General features: G+C 38.6%; 1 protein-coding gene across 7 annotated transcripts in view; it reads right to left on the bottom strand.

Moving 5' to 3' along the window:
• Nucleotides 1–544: 544 nt before the first annotated feature.
• Nucleotides 545–18,009, bottom strand: part of Pikfyve (phosphoinositide kinase, FYVE-type zinc finger containing) — a 98,812-nt gene continuing 81,347 nt past the window's right edge. For 6 of the 7 annotated variants that reach the window (XM_029476064.2, XM_029476091.2, XM_029476073.2 and 3 more), the window contains 11 exons: nt 15,791–15,886; nt 14,338–14,421; nt 13,424–13,521; nt 12,858–13,022; nt 11,001–11,060; nt 9,983–10,159; nt 8,888–8,991; nt 7,478–7,606; nt 6,184–6,445; nt 5,786–5,860; nt 546–5,266 (listed from right to left, as the gene is read on the bottom strand). In XM_029476064.2, coding sequence (XP_029331924.1) covers nt 5,151–5,266; nt 5,786–5,860; nt 6,184–6,445; nt 7,478–7,606; nt 8,888–8,991; nt 9,983–10,159; nt 11,001–11,060; nt 12,858–13,022; nt 13,424–13,521; nt 14,338–14,421; nt 15,791–15,886 — 1,366 coding nt within the window. In that variant the 3' untranslated portion in view covers nt 546–5,150. Of the gene's footprint in view, nt 5,267–5,785; nt 5,861–6,183; nt 6,446–7,477; nt 7,607–8,887; nt 8,992–9,982; nt 10,160–11,000; nt 11,061–12,857; nt 13,023–13,423; nt 13,522–14,337; nt 14,422–15,790; nt 15,887–18,009 lie in introns of all 7 variants that reach the window. The other variant, XM_029476086.2, reaches the window with a different exon arrangement.

The following is an 18,009-nucleotide window of genomic DNA, read 5'->3' as shown; positions in this document are numbered from 1 at the left end:
CTTTTCTATGCATGCAATGAGATCAGAGAAAATCCTGCAGGAGTGGGGTTCTCGTCTTCCACTATGGTGTGTGTGTGTGTGTGTGTGTGTGTGTGTGTGTGTGTGATGTGAAATTCAAGTCTTTCAGGTTTGGCAGCAAGCACTATTACCCCTGAGCTATCTACTGGCACACACTTGCATTTCATGTCAAAGGAGGCCTTAACTGGCCTAAGGAGAATTTCTTCTTCACTCTTTGCTAGCCGGGAAAGGTTCCCTGGCCAAACTAACCCTCCTTATACTACTGAGGTATTCTTGAGTCAAAGGTCTAAATATTCTGTCAAAAACAAGTTCAAAACAGACTTAGGAGCCCACTGGAAGAGGGAGAATCCGTTTCCTCTGTGAGCTAGCTGGTCCATGAGAGGCTGCTTGTACTCCAGGTGATGATCCCATACCCATGCAGGCAGCACTGAGTAGACACAGTAGGTTTAAATACAGAACACATGAACCTGGGAATAAAGATGTAGGGAGGGGAATGAGGAAAGATTGAAGGGAAGGAGAAAGGGAGATAGATTTGATCAAAGCATGTTATATGCATGTATGAAATTCCCAATAAAAAACAGACACATTAGAAATAAAGAGAACAAGACTGTAGCACTGATTTATTATACCTTGTCTTCAAATGCTGGAAATCTAAACTTTCAGTACTTAAAAATTACATCACTTTGGAAACAGACTCCCAACATCAAAAACAAAATCCCCCAAAGCATTAGCTACGAAGTCAACTCCACGTCCCCCAGGTGGGGTCTGACAGTTGTATAACATCCAACCAGTGTGTGGAGTGCACAGAACAAGCTCCTATCCCATCTCCCAGCTCCAAAATTCCTTTTAATATAGTATTTTGAATAGAGGATGTATCAAATATTAAGCAGGTAACACTTGTCATAACATAAAATATGTAAGTGAAACAGGAGAGTCACAAAATCATTTATATGAGGTAACTTGGATAATCACATTCTTACAAATCAGATGGTAGTTACCTGGGATTTGGAAGATAAGAGTGTGCTTCACACCACTGAATTTTAACTTAAAAATTTTAGATGGTAAATTTTGCTCTATGTATCTGACTACAGCATATAACTGCTAAAATAAAATTTTAAATTCCTTAATTTCCTTAAGCATTGACTTAGGAATTTTCTAACTTCTAGAACACTGGGTTACTGAAGAGTGGAAAACCTACTGTGTTTCTCTTCCTACCATTCACTTCTTCCATCCTACAAGAGCAAAGGTGCCCATCTTTAAGTCTGTGACCTCCCTACTTCCCCATACAACCTAGCCATAGCCATCTCTGGGGCACACTCAGTGTGTGGCTGTGGGTATGGGGGCAGGGGGGAGAGAGCCCGCCTCCAGCCAGAGTTCCTGTGCTCTGGGCAGGCGAATGCGGGAAGACAGGAACTCTGCCAGACGCTTTCCACTTGGCCCCAGGTGGGCATCTGTCTGTATGGAGCTACTGACCCCACATTGCGGAGGGTGGACAAGGGGCAGCCCCCGGTCCAGGGTCCCCGGGTGACACTCTTGGCCAGGAGATACAAGAAGAGAGGGCAGAGGGAGAGAGGTTCCCATGCAGGCGAGAGTCCTTAGTCCGGTCTGTGCTGGAGCACAGGAAGGCCTTCTGACAGGAGATGGGAGATTAGGCACAGTCTGTTAGAAGAAAGCCTATCTATCATCCAAGCACAGTGGGCCTTGATGAACAGAGAGAGTCTATGGTTTTAGAGCTTTATTGTAGAAAGGCGGGAGAAAGGAGAGAAGGTGGAAAGAGAGAGAGGGAGAGACTGGCCATGACCAAGAGGAGAGAAGGGGAAAAGGAGAGCGAGAGGAAAGGCTAGAGAGTAAGAGGTTAGAGTAAGAGGTAAGAGAGTAAGGGGAGTAAGAGAGCAAGGAGGGGCCAAGCAGCCCCTCATAGTGGGCTAACAAGTTTTATCTTGTTGTTGCTAGGTAACTGGGAGGAGTCTAGCCTGAAAGTCAGAAGCTTGGGACAATGTCTACAAACCTTTCCACCTAGCTTCTCTTTCTCCTCTCTCCCCTCTTCCCTCTCCCCTCTCTTCTTTCCCCTCTCTCTCTTCTCTCCCCTCTCTCTCTCTCTCTCAGCTTTGCCCTCATGAATCTAAGGGAAAGTGGGCCTCGTGGCCTAGAGACCACAACCATGAGTACCACCAAGATGGTTTCAGTTTCAGCCAGTACAGTATTTGTCTTCAAGTTGATAGGAGAAAATAATGAATGATGGTGTACCATCCACCCACACAATCTGATTATTTTGTACAGAAAAGGGATTCACTTCCCTGAATGCTTTATCAAGAAAACTAAACATTGGAAGGCCCATACAGCGATGGGCATTACTAGTCATTCAAGGCTAAGGGCCGGGCGGTGGTGACACATGCCTTTAATCCCAGTACTCATAGGGGAAGGTGCTTTTCTGTGAGTTTGAAGCCAGCCTGGTCAACAGAGTTGAGTTCAACTTTCTCTCACTTTGTTAATTTCCTCAAACAGATCTGAAATCTAGTAGAGTAAGTAAATTCCAGTTTATTGAAGGTCCTCTTTATTTACAGTACAAGTCTCTAAGAAGCTATGGTAGTTATCTTTAAATAACATGTCAATCATATAAAACAGCTGGAAACAAAGTTAGAGAAATATACACATTATAATACATTAAGTACTTTTACTATTAAATCAGGCTACTGTGATTTACAATGTTATTTCCTCTAGTCTAAAACCTGTTGAAAGACATTATGTACATTTTCTTTTACAAAACTGACAAAGCAGCATTAAACAAAACTGCTTGTGATTGTAGTTTCCTTTTTTTTTCCTATAATACACTGAACCTGTTACAAAAACAACCCAAAAAAGGCATTGCACAGAAGGTTTGAATACTGCATAAGTCACTTTAGAAACTGGGTGTCCTAGGAAGACTCGGTCCCAGGCTCACAATAGTTTTCACACTTGAAACTTAGATGACTTGCCACAGGCAGATAACCTCCTTGGCACTTCTACAGAAGCCCAGTGCCAATGGCTAACATGCCAAGAAGCCATCCACCACAAAGTCACCTCAAGCCAATGCTCACGAGTGACCCCATTACATACATAGATGTCAAAGCTAGAAAACCCCTGCTCTGTCCTTCCGTAGGAAATCTTGAGACTCTGTAAGTACTCAATAGACTACAAAAGGGCTCTCCAGCTTATTTCAGCTTTCTTTTCTCAGGCAGACAGGAAAAATTCAAACTCTATTCTTTAAACAAAATTTTACGTCATCAAAATTTTTCATATTTATAAACAAGATTTTTATACACAGCAACACATAGGCATAATTTTCTCATGTTACTATCAGCTACTTTGGAATTCATATTTTGAGCATGAGATTTCTTCCTTATTCACAGCTTTTCAGCATTAATATTCTCTAGGCCATGAAAGGGAGTCAAGGAGGACAACAGCCATTCGATTCAAAGCACTGAGAACACTATATATACACACACATATACACAGCAGTTGCTAAACACAAGCAGCCAGGAGTCACACATTTGTACCACGCAAAACAGTTCAATTATGTGTTTCCCCTTCATTAACACCAGCCAGACATTAATTTAAAAAAAACAAAAAACAAATCAAGCTATCAAAGCAGAAACTCTTGCTTCAGAAAGTCACCAAAATACCTCAATATTTACTTACTTTAAACAATACTTTAAAAAGCAAAGTTGCTCTTCAATCAGGGACAAGAGAAGATGGACACGCCATGTTACTGTCAGGAGTTACTCCCCTGGAGCTCAGCTCAGATACACACTGGACTGAAACTAAAGAGAAAACCAGAAACAACACAACCCCAGCAATCTTCAAATCTATACATTCCTTTACTGATCTTTAACATCACAGCTGGACTCTTCAGTGTTCGGTGCATCTTTCCAAGGCACTGAAGAGGCCGAGGCCTAACATCAGGCAGACATAAGCCTTGTTTAGCCACACACTCAACAAGTAACCAATAGCCAGCTACTGCTTCACTGTCTACAGCAAACCTGCCACACTGTGCTGACTCGGGTGCAGACTGTCCTCTGTAGCAGCGTCCATCCAGCCCTTTGCGAATATTAACATGCTATTAGATAAAAAGTCTGAATAAAATGGAATTCTTACAACTTTATAAATGTCCAAATATCCTTGTTACAGAAAAGGCAAGAGAAACACTCGCATATTATGGGGTGAAAGCATCTCCTCACAGTTCAGGGTTTCTGGTCATGTTTTAGGTGAGACTGCTGACTAGTAAACTACTCCTTAAGTAGGAGTAACTTTACCTCTCAGCATTTCTCAGAAGCACTGGTCAGTGTGATGGAAACTTAAAATTTTACAAATCCCACCTAACTGCTAGTAGTGTTAAAAGATACTTTACAAATACATATACCCACATTTTTGATTCTCACTTAGTTTCTCTTTGCCGTTAAAAAAAAAGCTTTCCTTATTAATTCTTCACTCAGGGCTTCAGTGACTACAATTTCATTTCCTGCTTATTTTGCTTGCCCCAAATGAGAGGTAAATCTAGACTATGAACACACGTGCAGATTAAGTGCTGTTTGGCACATTACACAAATGTTTTAAACAAGCTCCTTAAAATGTTCTAAGAAAGGCTCTCAAGCTAAGGACTAAAGGCTGTTGTCACCTGCATAGAAGGTAGAATGTGAAAGCATCAAAACAGTTGGAGAATATAGATTATGGCAGGATTCCTAATTTAAGTCAAATTCCTAATAAAGCAAGCACCAATCTGTTTAACTGGCCATTAATGGAATAAATCAGATTTTTCCTAAATGTTTCAGATATTATAAGAACAAACATAAAGTCACTACACAGGAAACATATACCAAACCAAGAAGGTCTGCAAGTGCCTTCTCATGGAAAAAAATAACAAATGTGATGCCAGACAGTCATAGTCTACTAGACAGTCACAGTCTACTAGACAGTCTACCTGTCTAGTACCCTGCAGTCATGGACAGTCTAAAGCCAATCTATAGACACTCACAGAACTGAAAGGTCTTTGTGTTCAGTGGTATATATGACAGAGAAACAAAACATCATAGAGTTTGGGTTTCTTCTTCAGATCCACTTTCGTTCACAGTCTTTTTCAAATCATCTGTGTGATTTCAGCAATTCAGATCCAACCCTGTCCAGTGGTCTGGCACCATCAAGAAATACTTGTCCATTGCTTCACAAAATCTAGTCCTATACAACTCTGGAGAGACCACAGTTGGCATTTTACCTAAGACAGTGAAAGACAAAGGGAGGAATAAAGCTGTTTTAATTCAGTTGGGCAACTGACTTCACCAAACATGCACTGCCACAAGCACTCTGAAGCAGGCAGAGTGCTTCTGAAGATGAGTTCTCTTGAGGGGTGGGACATCTAAACTCAGAAATGAACTACAGAATCAAGTGTTCATCAAAGACAATCTTTTATTCAAAATCTCTGGCTTTTTAAAAACTTATTTTGAAAACCTCTGGCATGTAAATTCAGTATTTCCCCATTTATAAACTTCTTTATATTAAAGTCATTTTAGAAATGGCAAAATCAGAGACAGCCACATTGAGTTTGTTTTGTGTATAGAGAGAAGAGTCTTATGTACGCAAAGCTAGCCTTGAATTCAAGATACTCCTACCTTAGACTCCTAAGCATTGAGATTGCAATACACCACTATGCCTGGCTACCATGCTTTAAAGTCTTAAATATTCAAGGAATATATGAGAACAGTGTTAAAAATAAACAAACCAGCATTTTTCTCACCTTGTCCTCCTAAAATTCCTGTTGACTTCACAACCATCTCAAGTTTTTTGTCCCATGTAAATGTTCGAATGTAATCTACAGATAGAAAGAAGGCAGCATAAACAGAAACATTGTTGTAAGACATAAACTGCATCTTTACAGTGCTCCAAGGACTGTTCCCACATTACTCTGTTTAATTCTCACAACTGTGACACAATGTCTCTTTTTAAAGTAATTATTATTACCTTTTAATTGATATATTTTTAGAAATGAAGAAACTGAACAGAAAAGACTAGAATGAAAACTTGTTAACTTGAAATTACAAATGAAAGCCTCCAAAGTACTCAGTGATTGTAATATTGAACCAATTCAACAGAACCTCTGAGATTCTACTCCAGTGTTAACCCTGGCTGACTTACCTATGATGCCAACCACAAGCTCATTGCTAGTGTCATCTCGCCCAACCAGCAGAGAATAGTCTATAATGAGGTGGCTGGAAAGGAAATGGGCGTCGCTGTGGATGGAGGTTCTCAGCACAGATTTGGAATGGGAACGAATATAGAGAGGGTTGTCTCGAACCATCTTTAGGAGGTTTTCATCCAACAGAACCACATCACAGCTCTCTTTCCCAGTGTCAGTTTTTACATTTCGATTCCTAAGTGAACCCTTCAAATCAAAAACCTAGCAAAACAAAAATACTGTATTATTTGTACAAATTTGCCACAATGGTTAACTGGTGCAATTAAAAGGCAAAAAGATCCCTTGTAGTTACTGCCACAATATATATTTTTAAATTTTATTTCAAATTTTAACTTTTCTAATTTAAATCATAAATATACAACAATATAACTATATAACACATAAAATACATAGTATATGATACATTAAATTCATGATGATACAATGGTATCATTCGAAATAATACATAGGTACTCAGTTATTAAAACAGTTCAGAAATAATCTGTCAATTTAATCAATTTTAAAGTATAGTAACAAGTTTATCACTGGATCATCCGACAGTATGAAGGAAAACACAAACACTCTTAGGAAACTGAGAATACTAATACAACTCTATACAACCACTCAAGGCAATATAAAGGGAGAACACAAACTTCAGACTATCTGGAGGGTAAGAAATGTCAAAAAAGCTTGATGACCAGGACCAGCCCATCCTCAAACCAATGCTAGCCAGCTAGTCCTGGCTCATGAAAATGTTATAGCTACTGGCACAACGTAAAGGCAATAACCACACAGTGTAGCTCAGCCAGTGCTCGCATACAAAGGCATTCTCAGTGACAAACTACTATGCCTTATTAGATGTAAGCACAGGCTTATGTTGGAGAGGCGCTTTGAAAGCACTGTTTAAAGTTTGGGTGGAGTGCCTTGTTATCTGCAGTAGCTAGCAATGCCATTCTCACAACTTCTAGACCAACATGGACTCTAAAAGCAAACAAATGACTGACAGGTCACTGAGACTACAGGTCTCAGCTAATTCAATTTTAAAAACCATCACTCTTCTTAGCCCACCAACAACCTGATTCTAGAACACTGGATATGTTCAATTTTAAGACGAGTTACAGACTACTTTTTCTTTCTTCCAAAATAAGGGAAATGTGCACTCCTGACTAACACATTCCTCAAATTTACTACATTCAAGAACCAAAGGACAAAAGTCCTCACAGCCGAATGCCTCACAAAGTCCAGGGTCCTCACCTGTGCCATCTTTCTCCCATAGAAAAGATTTTCCATAACAAGGAGATCTAACTTCTTCTCAGTGTTGTTCTGAGAGTTCTTATAGCCAATTCTGTAAACTCCAAGAATTTTAGCCAAGGCGGTGGGCCTCTAATCGAGAAAAGATCAAAATAAACTATTACCAAAATAAAATTATCTGTAGGTGATATAATACCTGATTTCTCCACATAATATCCAGGGATAATTTTCTGTTGATATACCAGGAAAAGGCCTTTGAACCTCTTCAGTGTCAGAAATTGCAGTTGAATAAAATGCATGCAAGTAACAATAGTAGATCCTTAAGTTGTACAGTACAATATCCCTGCACAGCTGTTCAAATTCAAAAACTGTATCATCATATGGACATTCCCCTCAAATAATGTGCAACGATTACTTGACAACAGTTAGCCTCCATTCATGGCTCAGTGACAAGTGGACAAACATGAGCTACTCACTGGTTTCTTTTCTAGCTTAGCAAGCTCCCACTTATCAACATATGTTTCATATTTCTGTCTCAAAAAAATGTTAGTAAATGGGTACCTAATTTCATCTGGTCTTAATATTTTATAGTAACTTATATATGTATATAGGAATGTATATACCAATCAAAAGTTAATTGTTCAAGGTTACATGGTTTCTCAATGGCTGAGGTAGGAAAAATATCTAAAAACTATGCACTTCATCCCAACCCAATAGAGTAAGAGAGAGCCCGGTCCATGTGACCTGCTCTTACCAGAGACAACTTCTTCTTTTTTTTTTTTTTTTTAATTTTTTTATTAGATATTTTCTTCATTTACATTTCAAATGCTATCCCAAAAGTCCCCTATACCCTCCCCCTGCCCTGCTCCCCTACCAACTCACTCCCACTTCTTGGCTCTGGAGTTCCCCTGTACTGGGACACAGAAAGTTTGCTAGACCAAGGGGCCTCTCTTCCCAATGATGGCCGACTAGGCCATCTTCTGTTACATATGCAGCTAGAGACACGAGCTCTGGGGGTACTGGTTAGTTCATATTAGTGTTCCACCTATAGGGTTGCAGACCCCTTCAGCTCCTTGGGTACTTTCTCTAGCTCCTCTATTGGGGGCACTGTGTTCCATCTAATAGATGACTGTAGCCTCCACTTCTGTGTTTGCCAGGCACTGGTATAGCCTCACAGAGACAGCTATATCAGGGTCCTTTCAGCAAAATCTTGCTGGCATATGCAATAATGTCTGGGTTTGGAGGCTGATTACGGGATGGCCCCCCCGGGTGGGGCAGTCTCTGGATGGTCCATCCTTTTGTTTTAGCTCCAAACTTTGTCTCTGCAACTCCTTCCATGGATAAATCAGGACAAACTGAGAATATAGAAAACCCAATGCACTGTAACCACAAACCACAATTTAGGATTTCTACCTTTTGTTGAACAGCATTTGTGATATAATTGAAGTAGTGTGGTGCAAAGTCAAGGAAAGACTGGACTTCCAAACGAGGCATTTGCTTCAGAATGAATCTATCATCTACAAGGAAGAAATCCCGCATTATTTATCACAGTATATATTGTCCATGAAAGTGAAATCATTCCAGACTCCAAATCGTCTGTTTATTTCCTGTTTCAAGGTGTTCTTTTAAACCACACAGTGAAAATTTTGATCAAAAAGCAATTCTCAAGTGACTAAAATGCTAGGAGCCCTGAAGATACATGAACAAAAATGCCTATAACTCCATTTATATTCAATGACTCTTGAAGTTATTAAAGTTTTTATCATGCAATTAATGTATATTTTCTTGCATTCATTATACATTTGCAAAGTATACAAATTTAGCATTCAATAGGTATGCAAAGCAGAATATTAAACATATAAAGTGTCACACTGTTTACTATTGGGTAAGCCTGTGTAGGAAAGAAGTCGGTCTTTCTATATTCTGGCCAAGCACTGTTCCCTTTCTCTCATCAGTTCTGTGGCACCCAACTGAGTTTCCTATAAGATGTCTGCTACGGTTTAAATTTGAAATGTCCCCCACAGGCCATGCTAGCAAGCTTGTTCAGCCTGGTGATACTATTGTGGAAAGGTATGGAAGTGGGTGCCAGTTGCTGAACAGAGAATATTATACTCACCCCATTCCAGCCTCACTCTCTGCTTCCTATCTGTCATGACGTGAATGGCTACCTACCAAAACATGCTCCCACTGCCAACCAGTCGGGTTGAGACATGAGCCAAAACCCGCTTAGGCTGTCTCTGACAGGCATTTTGGTCACAGAGACATAAAAGTAACTAATATAGTTTCTGCATGCATTTGGAAAACTCAGAACCAGAAAGAGTGCAGGCAGTATCTGACCAACGTCTGAGCTTGTGTAGTCCTTTAAGATTTTATTCTTCCTCTCAGGAACAGAAAGAAACTAGAGCACTTTGTTTGCCAATAGCTAATATGTAATGCCACTTCAAGTGCTTTGTGAACTGTCTCAAGGCAAAGGACAAGTGCTCTGCACCACTGAGTAAGAAGAATTACCTTCGGTGGCATAGAAAGCAGCTCCTGACTTGCCTCCCCGGGCCTGCCAGGGAGATGAGTGAGAAAGGGAGCGAATGAAATCCTCCTCGCTGCTGCCCAGAATCACTTCACGCATCTTATGGAACTCTCCCGCGTAGTACAGCCGACAGTAAAACTTGGCATTAGCATCAGAAAATTCTACAAAGAGATAAAGAGGAGGACGAGGACAAGGAGGGTGAGGAGGAGGAGGAGGTACATAAAGCAGAAAATCTCTCCTTTCCTCTCCAAGCAGCAAACATAACCCTTTAGGATTCTCAGTGATGACATCTTTCCTAATGAAGTAAAAGTCCTGGTCTATGTCAACTGTGTTATGGCGAGCTTCACAGTATCAGGGAATCTCACCTAACCATTCTTACTTATCTTCTAAGACCTCAATATAAAACTCTGTTCTAAGCCAGGCAGTGGTGGCGAGCGCCTTTAATCCCAGCTCTTGGGAGGCAGAGGCAGGCAGATTTCTGAGTTCAAGGCCACCCTGGTCTACAGATCGAGTTCCAGGACAGCCAGGACTACAGAGAAACCCTGTCTCAAAAAAACAAAAACAAACAAACAAACAAAACAGACAAAAAAACCCCTGTGTTCTACTACACTGGACAGTGTATTTTCTTCATTCTACTTTAAAGCAGTTGTTCTCACATTGCCTTTTGTAAGTATGTGGTAGAAGGACTGAGCCCAGGGTCAAAGCTGCTTGGCAGGTGAGCGAGCGCTTCATCCTCAGCCCTAAGCCAGCATCGTAATGCTTGCCGAGCTCTGCACCTCTCAATTACATACAAGAAAATATGACATTTAAAACTAAAGTATATTTTAATAAATTATCATTTAAATGATGAAAATAAAGAATACAAATTTTATGTATTGAATTATAAATTAAGTAAAACTCAAACAATACCTAATACTCAGTTAAAAAAAAACAACATTTATCTAGAATGAAGTTATTTATCTTTTAGTCCCTATCCTTAGACAAATGTCATTGCATACTTACGAAGTTCCACATGAGGATTTGTGAGTTGTTTCTTCTGTGTATCTCCTCCGTCTACTTCATCTAAAGGTTTAATATCATTAGTAAAAGCAAAGCATTAGTTATAAGTTCATTTTGTCTTTTTTCCTAATATAGCAACAGAAGTTAGCAAGTCAGTAATAAAAATATCCTAATCAAATTTTTATAAAGCACACATTAGGCAGACAAATTGTGCAAATGACTTCAGTAAAAAATGTATGTTTGTTCCTGGGATTTCAACATTTCAGGCTGGATCATTTTCTTATATGCAAGTGACTTCTGTGACAGCAATAGAGTAAACTCAGCTTTTACACCAAGAATTCCCATGGTTTCCCTATCCATATTTATGATACTTTTTTCTAGGTACAAAAAAAAATGCTTTTTCGATATATTACAGTCTTAGTAGGCATCCTAAGATGTAGAAGAACAAACTATTCCTAATTTCTACATTTCAAAATCACTTGCTAAGCATCATAGCCCTTCATATCCCTCCAAGGGACACATTAAAGATACCTATAGTCCAATGGGAGCATACAGATATTAAACAAATATTTTAATTAATAGTAAAAAGTTTTTCAGCTGCTATTTGTTTTGTTTTGCTTTGTTTTGAAGCAAGGTGTTACCATATGACCTAAATTAGCCAGGAACTCACAATCCTCCTGCCTCAACCCCTTTGAGTGCTAGGATATAGCAGTGTACCACCAAGCCAATCGGAGGGTTTTGGTGTTTATATACATACATATTATATACACACACACACACACAATGTATGTTCATCATATTCTTTCCCCTCCCTCAATTCCTACAAGCTCCTCCCCAACTCCCTATCCACCCAACTTCATGCTTTTGTGTCCTCTCCTTCTTTCTCAAAAAAACAAAAAACAAAAAAAAAAATAAACAAAACATGAAAATCGAGAACAAAACAAAATCTAAAAACATGCACACATACCAAAAAAAAAAAAAAAAAAAGAAAGAAAGAAAGGCATAGAGTCTGTTTTATGCTGGCAAATTATTCCTGGGCATGGGCCTGCCCTGGAGTGTGGTTGATAGGCCCAGTGACTCCACTGGAGAGAACTGATGCTCCTTGCCCAGCAAGACTCAATTTCTTGCTAACAGATTCTTAGTTAGGAGTAGGGCTTTTCAAGCCAGACAAAATTCCTACATGAAAAAGGAAGTGCAATTGCTATTTTTAAAACTTCCCTCCCATGATTTAACTTATAAGTCACCAAACAATTCCTCTAAAGAATTGAACAGTAAACAGTTCACTAAGCTACAACTTCTCAACTGGCCAATTTGATGCGAAGCAATCAGACAACAGGGAATAAATGCACATGGCCCTATTCTGATAAAATTTTATTTTTAATCAGGTAGTAGAGTTGGTCAAATTTGCCAAATCTAAACATAATTAGGTAAACATAGTTTTTAAGGATCAAAATAAAGGTGCATATATATAACCACAATTTTACAGGGACTTGAAAAGGAGGAAAACATCTGCAGGGGTAATAGGGGACTGAAAACTGAGTACATATCATGAGTTATATTTACATATATACAAATGCCATTTAGCCCTTAAAAGACATTGCTTTTGTCTTATAGATATGGACAGAGAGGCTTTCTGACTCTAACACATGCAGGCATGTGTTAACATTCTAACAGTGCAGACATCTGAAGCCAGGCAGACTCCAAGTATCATGCTGTTTCTGGTCTATTACACTAAAGAGTTAAAACAGAGTGGATGCTCTGGCTTCAGCAAAGAATTATTTACTTAAACTTATTAAAAAATACACAAAGCTAAAGAAATAAATTAAAGCGCAAAATAAGCACCTATAGTTGAGAACGCACCTTGAGGCTCCAGGCCTTGACTCTCCAACCCCTCCTTGCCAGCCTGCCCAACCTGGTAGTAAGCACTGTCTGCCCCACGTAAGGTCTCCCTCTTCTGAGAAGACAGGTCAGGACTCTTCCCTGCTGTTCCTCTGAAGAAGGACAACATGCCTGAAGCTTTTTTGGCTTAAAAACAAAAGGTGCCACATTAATGTAAGTACAGGTCACTAAAACTAAAAACTCCAAGTTTTCAACCTTTATTGGCAATAACCAGTGTGTGATGTTACTGAATCTGCCTTATACAGATATTCTCATTTACAAATTGCAATTCCCCATGTTGCTGCTGTTTCTAAGTCCTTTCCCCATTTGCCCTCATCAGAGCCAGTGGTGGCTCAGTGGTAATGGGCACCTGCCTCTGAGCTCAAGAACCTGAGAAGGCTCACCGAGACCCACACTGTGGGACCAAAAACCTTCCACAAGTTGTCTTCTGCTTTCCACATTCACGCTAACACACACACACACACACACAAATAATAATGAATGAATGAATGAATGAATGAACATAACAGAAGCCTTGAGAATCTTACTTGGCTGAGGTTCTGCTTCTCCTGTGCGGTTTGTCTGTCCTCCACTGATTTCAGGTACTCTAATAGGGCTGCTACTCTTAGGTCTGTTATCTAAAGCACTACCATGAAAAAGAAAGAAAAGAAAGAATTTGAAGATAGTCAGATAAAAAAACAAAAAACAAGAATTCTAGTTCCTAAAATACTGTATTCCTTACCTACATCACCTGCAATATCAGAAATTTGATTCATAATTTTGAAAAACAGAAGTTACAAAAAATTCTGAAACACCTACTAGGTTTTAAAAAATGAAGTAAAAAGTATAGAAAACTAGAAAAGTATATAAAAATGTAAAAAAAAAAAACCTTTAATAAAATTTTCCCATACTCAGAACTATAAGTCAATTACCAAAATATACCAATATAATTTTTCTTACTTTAGTTACAAAGATAATTGAGACTAAATCTTATCAGGTCAGTAAAACAGGAGAATTTATTTCAGTAAGGATAAGCCTATGCCAATTTCTTTCTATAACACAGAACATGCTAAGTAGACTGATTTGAGTATTTATTTTCTAAATATTAGGATTTTTAGTACTATAGAAAGTTTACAAACACTTAAAATTATAAAGCCAAGCAATAGCACAAACTTTCCCGGTTTTTAAATAAAACAGCCACTTCTCTTTATCATTAAAAAATATGCAAGTTTTAACCTGCAGTGCACAGTGAAACATCACAGCAAGGTAAGAAACTATACGCTAAGGTCTGTGTAAGGTCTTTTACAAGACTTGATTTTGCTGCTCCAACAGTTAGCTGAGGGAATTATGTGAATCCTAGGAGATTCTGTACTAGTAAATGCTATCATAGAACTAAAGTACGAGGATATATAAAACAATGACGTAGCTCAATTTTAAAAGAGTTTACTCAATCATGAATCACCTATTGGCTGGAAGCCCTTCTTCAGCACTGTTCCACAGAGTCGCTTTGGACAATTCCTCTAAGGCATTTCGGTATTCTTTACAACTTAGGGCAGAAATAGGTTAGAAATGTTAAACATTAAGTTCTTCTTTAACAATAAGAAGTTTAAAATAACTTTTACACTATAAAAGCAAAATCACTATATGTGCCCGTAGTTAAACAAACACATCATTAGGAATTAACAAAAGTAATCAAGCTTTATGAATAAGATTAATGTCTTCACAAGGAACTAACAATCACCAAATGAACCATATCTCATAATCTTAAGAATGATCCAAAAACAGTGTAAAGGGGTAGGATACAGCTCAGTGGGAGAGCTCTTGCTTAGCATCTAAAGGCCCTGGGTTTAAGAGCCATCAGCAACCCCTACACAACCCTCAAGAAAAGATAGGAATTTGAAAGTGACTTTCTATTGAAGGAACTAAACCTATTTTTTGTTTTTTAAATAACATTCCAAAAGTTTAAAACTGATTCTTCAACTATCAGCCTAAAATACTAAGATCCATTTCTTTTCTAAAATACTGAAAGATATACTCTGGTAGAACATTTGCTTCCTATTACTATAAAGAATGATTATATTTTTGTGACTTTAATATCTATGGACTGTGATTAATCAATAAAGGAAGACGTACATATCATCTTCATAATGCTAAAGCACAAAGGAAAAAAATCACTATATAGGCTCTTGTAAGAAAAGAATTCTTATCTAATATAAACTCTAAAGTTCATAAAGGTAGAATCAGATACAACCATACTATTTACTCTGGTATATGCAATATCTACATGCCACATTTTGCTTAAAATCAAATATTTTACAATAAATGGGATACTTTATAATCAATACATAAACATTTTTTTTATTTTTATACTTTAGTTAAGCACCTCAGATGCTGTTTAAACTAAATTCACCATTATCATGATAGCTGTATGAAGGAGATGCTGAGGATTTTAGACATTAGATATAAATATTTTAAAGGTGCAATGCTTCTTTAAGATCATGGTAATTACTAAGCTAAACATACAAATGTATCTTTGGAACAAGATATAGAAACAGCATTCTCCAGGTAGAAAATTTCAGCCAGTATGTGTGCAAAGTAGGAAGAAAGTGATATCAGATATTGTGAAATGGGTTCACTGCTGCATTAACAACTAAACCACACAGTAAGAGTTACCAGGGATAAATTAGACAGTGGTCAGCATATTCAAGGTTTAGCAAATGCTATGCCAGGTCACATTAGTAACTACTTGCTTAAAAGCCATGCATCATCCCATTGTTATAGCTTTTCAAATACAAAAAAGACTCTCATGCTTAACAAACATACATTTTGGCTTCTATCTAAAGAGCCCCAAACAAGATAACTAACAGACAGACTTAAAAAGACACAGATGTAACCACAGGAAAGGCTCATAATACCTGAGTGCAAAAGCAATGATGGAGCTGGGCTCTTTCTCACAGACAGCAATGGGCACCCGTTCATGTTCATACATTAAGTAGTGTTTATCTGGATCACTGCCCAATAAATAAGAACACACTTTGAAGTAAATCTAATACAAAATTGATTAACCCAGTACAATCAAATCTCTGGACAATTTAAGATAACTAAATATTGAGCAATGTGACCATAATTAAGAAAGCCAAAAATAAGCAAATGCTGAGAAACTAAATGAAATAAACAAGAAAAGTTTATAAAGCAACTGGAAAATTGTCAGAAATAGGATTGAGGTTTGGAGAGATGGCTGGCTCAGCAGTAAAGAGCACAAGGACAAAGTTGGGATTCCTAGCAGCCACGAGGCAGCTTGTAACTGACTGTTACTTTTATTCAGGAGGAATCCAATGCTCTCTTCTGGTCTTCCAGGCTCCAGGCACAAACCTGGTACACAGACATACATGCAAGCAAAACACCCATATACATAAAATAAACATTAAAAAAATAGTTTTCAAATCTGAAGGTTTCAAAATAGTTATTCCAAAACTTTATATACTGTCAAGACCTTGGCCAAAAAGGAGTATGCAATAGTCTAGAATGTTCTTTTCTAACCCTCAGAGAGTGCCTCCCAGTAATTATGCAGAAACTGTTTGATATTTCCAGAGCTATTAGTAACACAACAAAACTACTCTACTGTCATCACATGGAACCTGAGTGCTTACGTAGTCTACCTGAACCCAAATTTTGCTCCCTGAGTTCTGCTTCAACTCCTCTGGAAACCATTAGGTAGGGTCACTGACTTTACCTTAGATGCCGTTTACTGACTATCCAATGTGGGAGAAAAACAGTATTGAGAAAAACTCCTATTTCAGTACTTTCCATATTTGTACATGGTTAACAATACACTGGTGAGAACAAAACAGGTTGTTTGTAGTACACAACGGTAAAGAAACAATTCTGCAAATAAATACAACCACTCTCTGTGATAAATGCAGTAGAGAATTGTTGCAGGTGAGTGTTTGACTCCCATTCCCCAAATCCTAAGTTGGAACCCTAGCCCCAGTGTAATGATGTTAGGAGACACTGCCTTACGGATAAAGACATCCTAAATGGAAGGAGTGTCCCAGACAAGAGGGACAAGTGAGCTCTCTTTCCACCATGTGAGGATGGCCTGGACAAGGACCCTCAGAATCTACCCTGCAGACATGAACTTGATCCTCCAGCCTCCAGAACTGTGAGAAATAGATTTTTATCATTTATAAGCAAACCAAGATATGGAAACTCATTATAGCAACCTAAACTAAGATAAAAATTCTAATAAAACATAGAGGCTTAATCTGGTTAGCACTGGAACATAGAAGAACCATCTAGTAAAGTTGTCTTCAGAAAAGAACTCACCTTCCTGATTAAGAAAGATGGTGAGAACACAAAGGCCATTAATAGGAAGGAACAAATGATATTGAAGAAACAGACACCCAGACCTGAAGTTGGGAGGACGAGCCTTTATATATGACTACCATGTAATGTATCCTAAAGTGTCTGTGAGACTCTTCTTATCTCCTTCTTCAAAACTACACGCTCATAAGAGCAATGCTCCCCACCTGAGGGGTGGTAAATAGTCACTATATAAAAACCTAATTACTACTGAATAAAAACAAAGATTCTTATTAACAAATGAATTCGATACACTGGTACCACCAAAACAAAGGCAGCATTTGATAGTCAGACAGACAGACAGATCAACCAATAGAAAAACAAGCTTTTACAACATTATGTATCTTTCCAGTCTGAGTGAATATAGCATAAAAAAATAAGAAAACATGCATGGGCCATTTGCTCCTATCAGTATCCTGTTACAATGAATGCACTCATACACCCAGCATATTGTCTTTTAAAGATAAATGAATGTGGACTGAGAGATGGCTCAAATCACTAGCACCCATATAAAAGGCCAGGTATGACCATACATGTCCCCAGTACTAAGGGAAACACAAACAAGAGAATCCCTAGAGTTTGCTGGGCATCAGCCTAGCTATGGGTTCAGTGACAATATGAACCAACCAGTACCCCCAGAGCTCCGAGGAACTAAACCCCAACCAAAGAGTACACATGCAGGGACCCATGGCTCCAGCCACATATGTAGCAGAGGATGGCCTTGTCAGACATCACTGGGAGGAGAGGCCCTTGGTCCTGTGAAGGCTCAGTG

The sequence above is a fragment of the Mus caroli genome, unplaced genomic scaffold, assembly GCF_978045245.1.
Source record: "Mus caroli unplaced genomic scaffold, Mus_caroli_1 scaffold_1, whole genome shotgun sequence".
NCBI lineage: Eukaryota > Metazoa > Chordata > Mammalia > Rodentia > Muridae > Mus > Mus caroli.
This window is presented reverse-complemented; position numbering and strand designations above follow the sequence as displayed.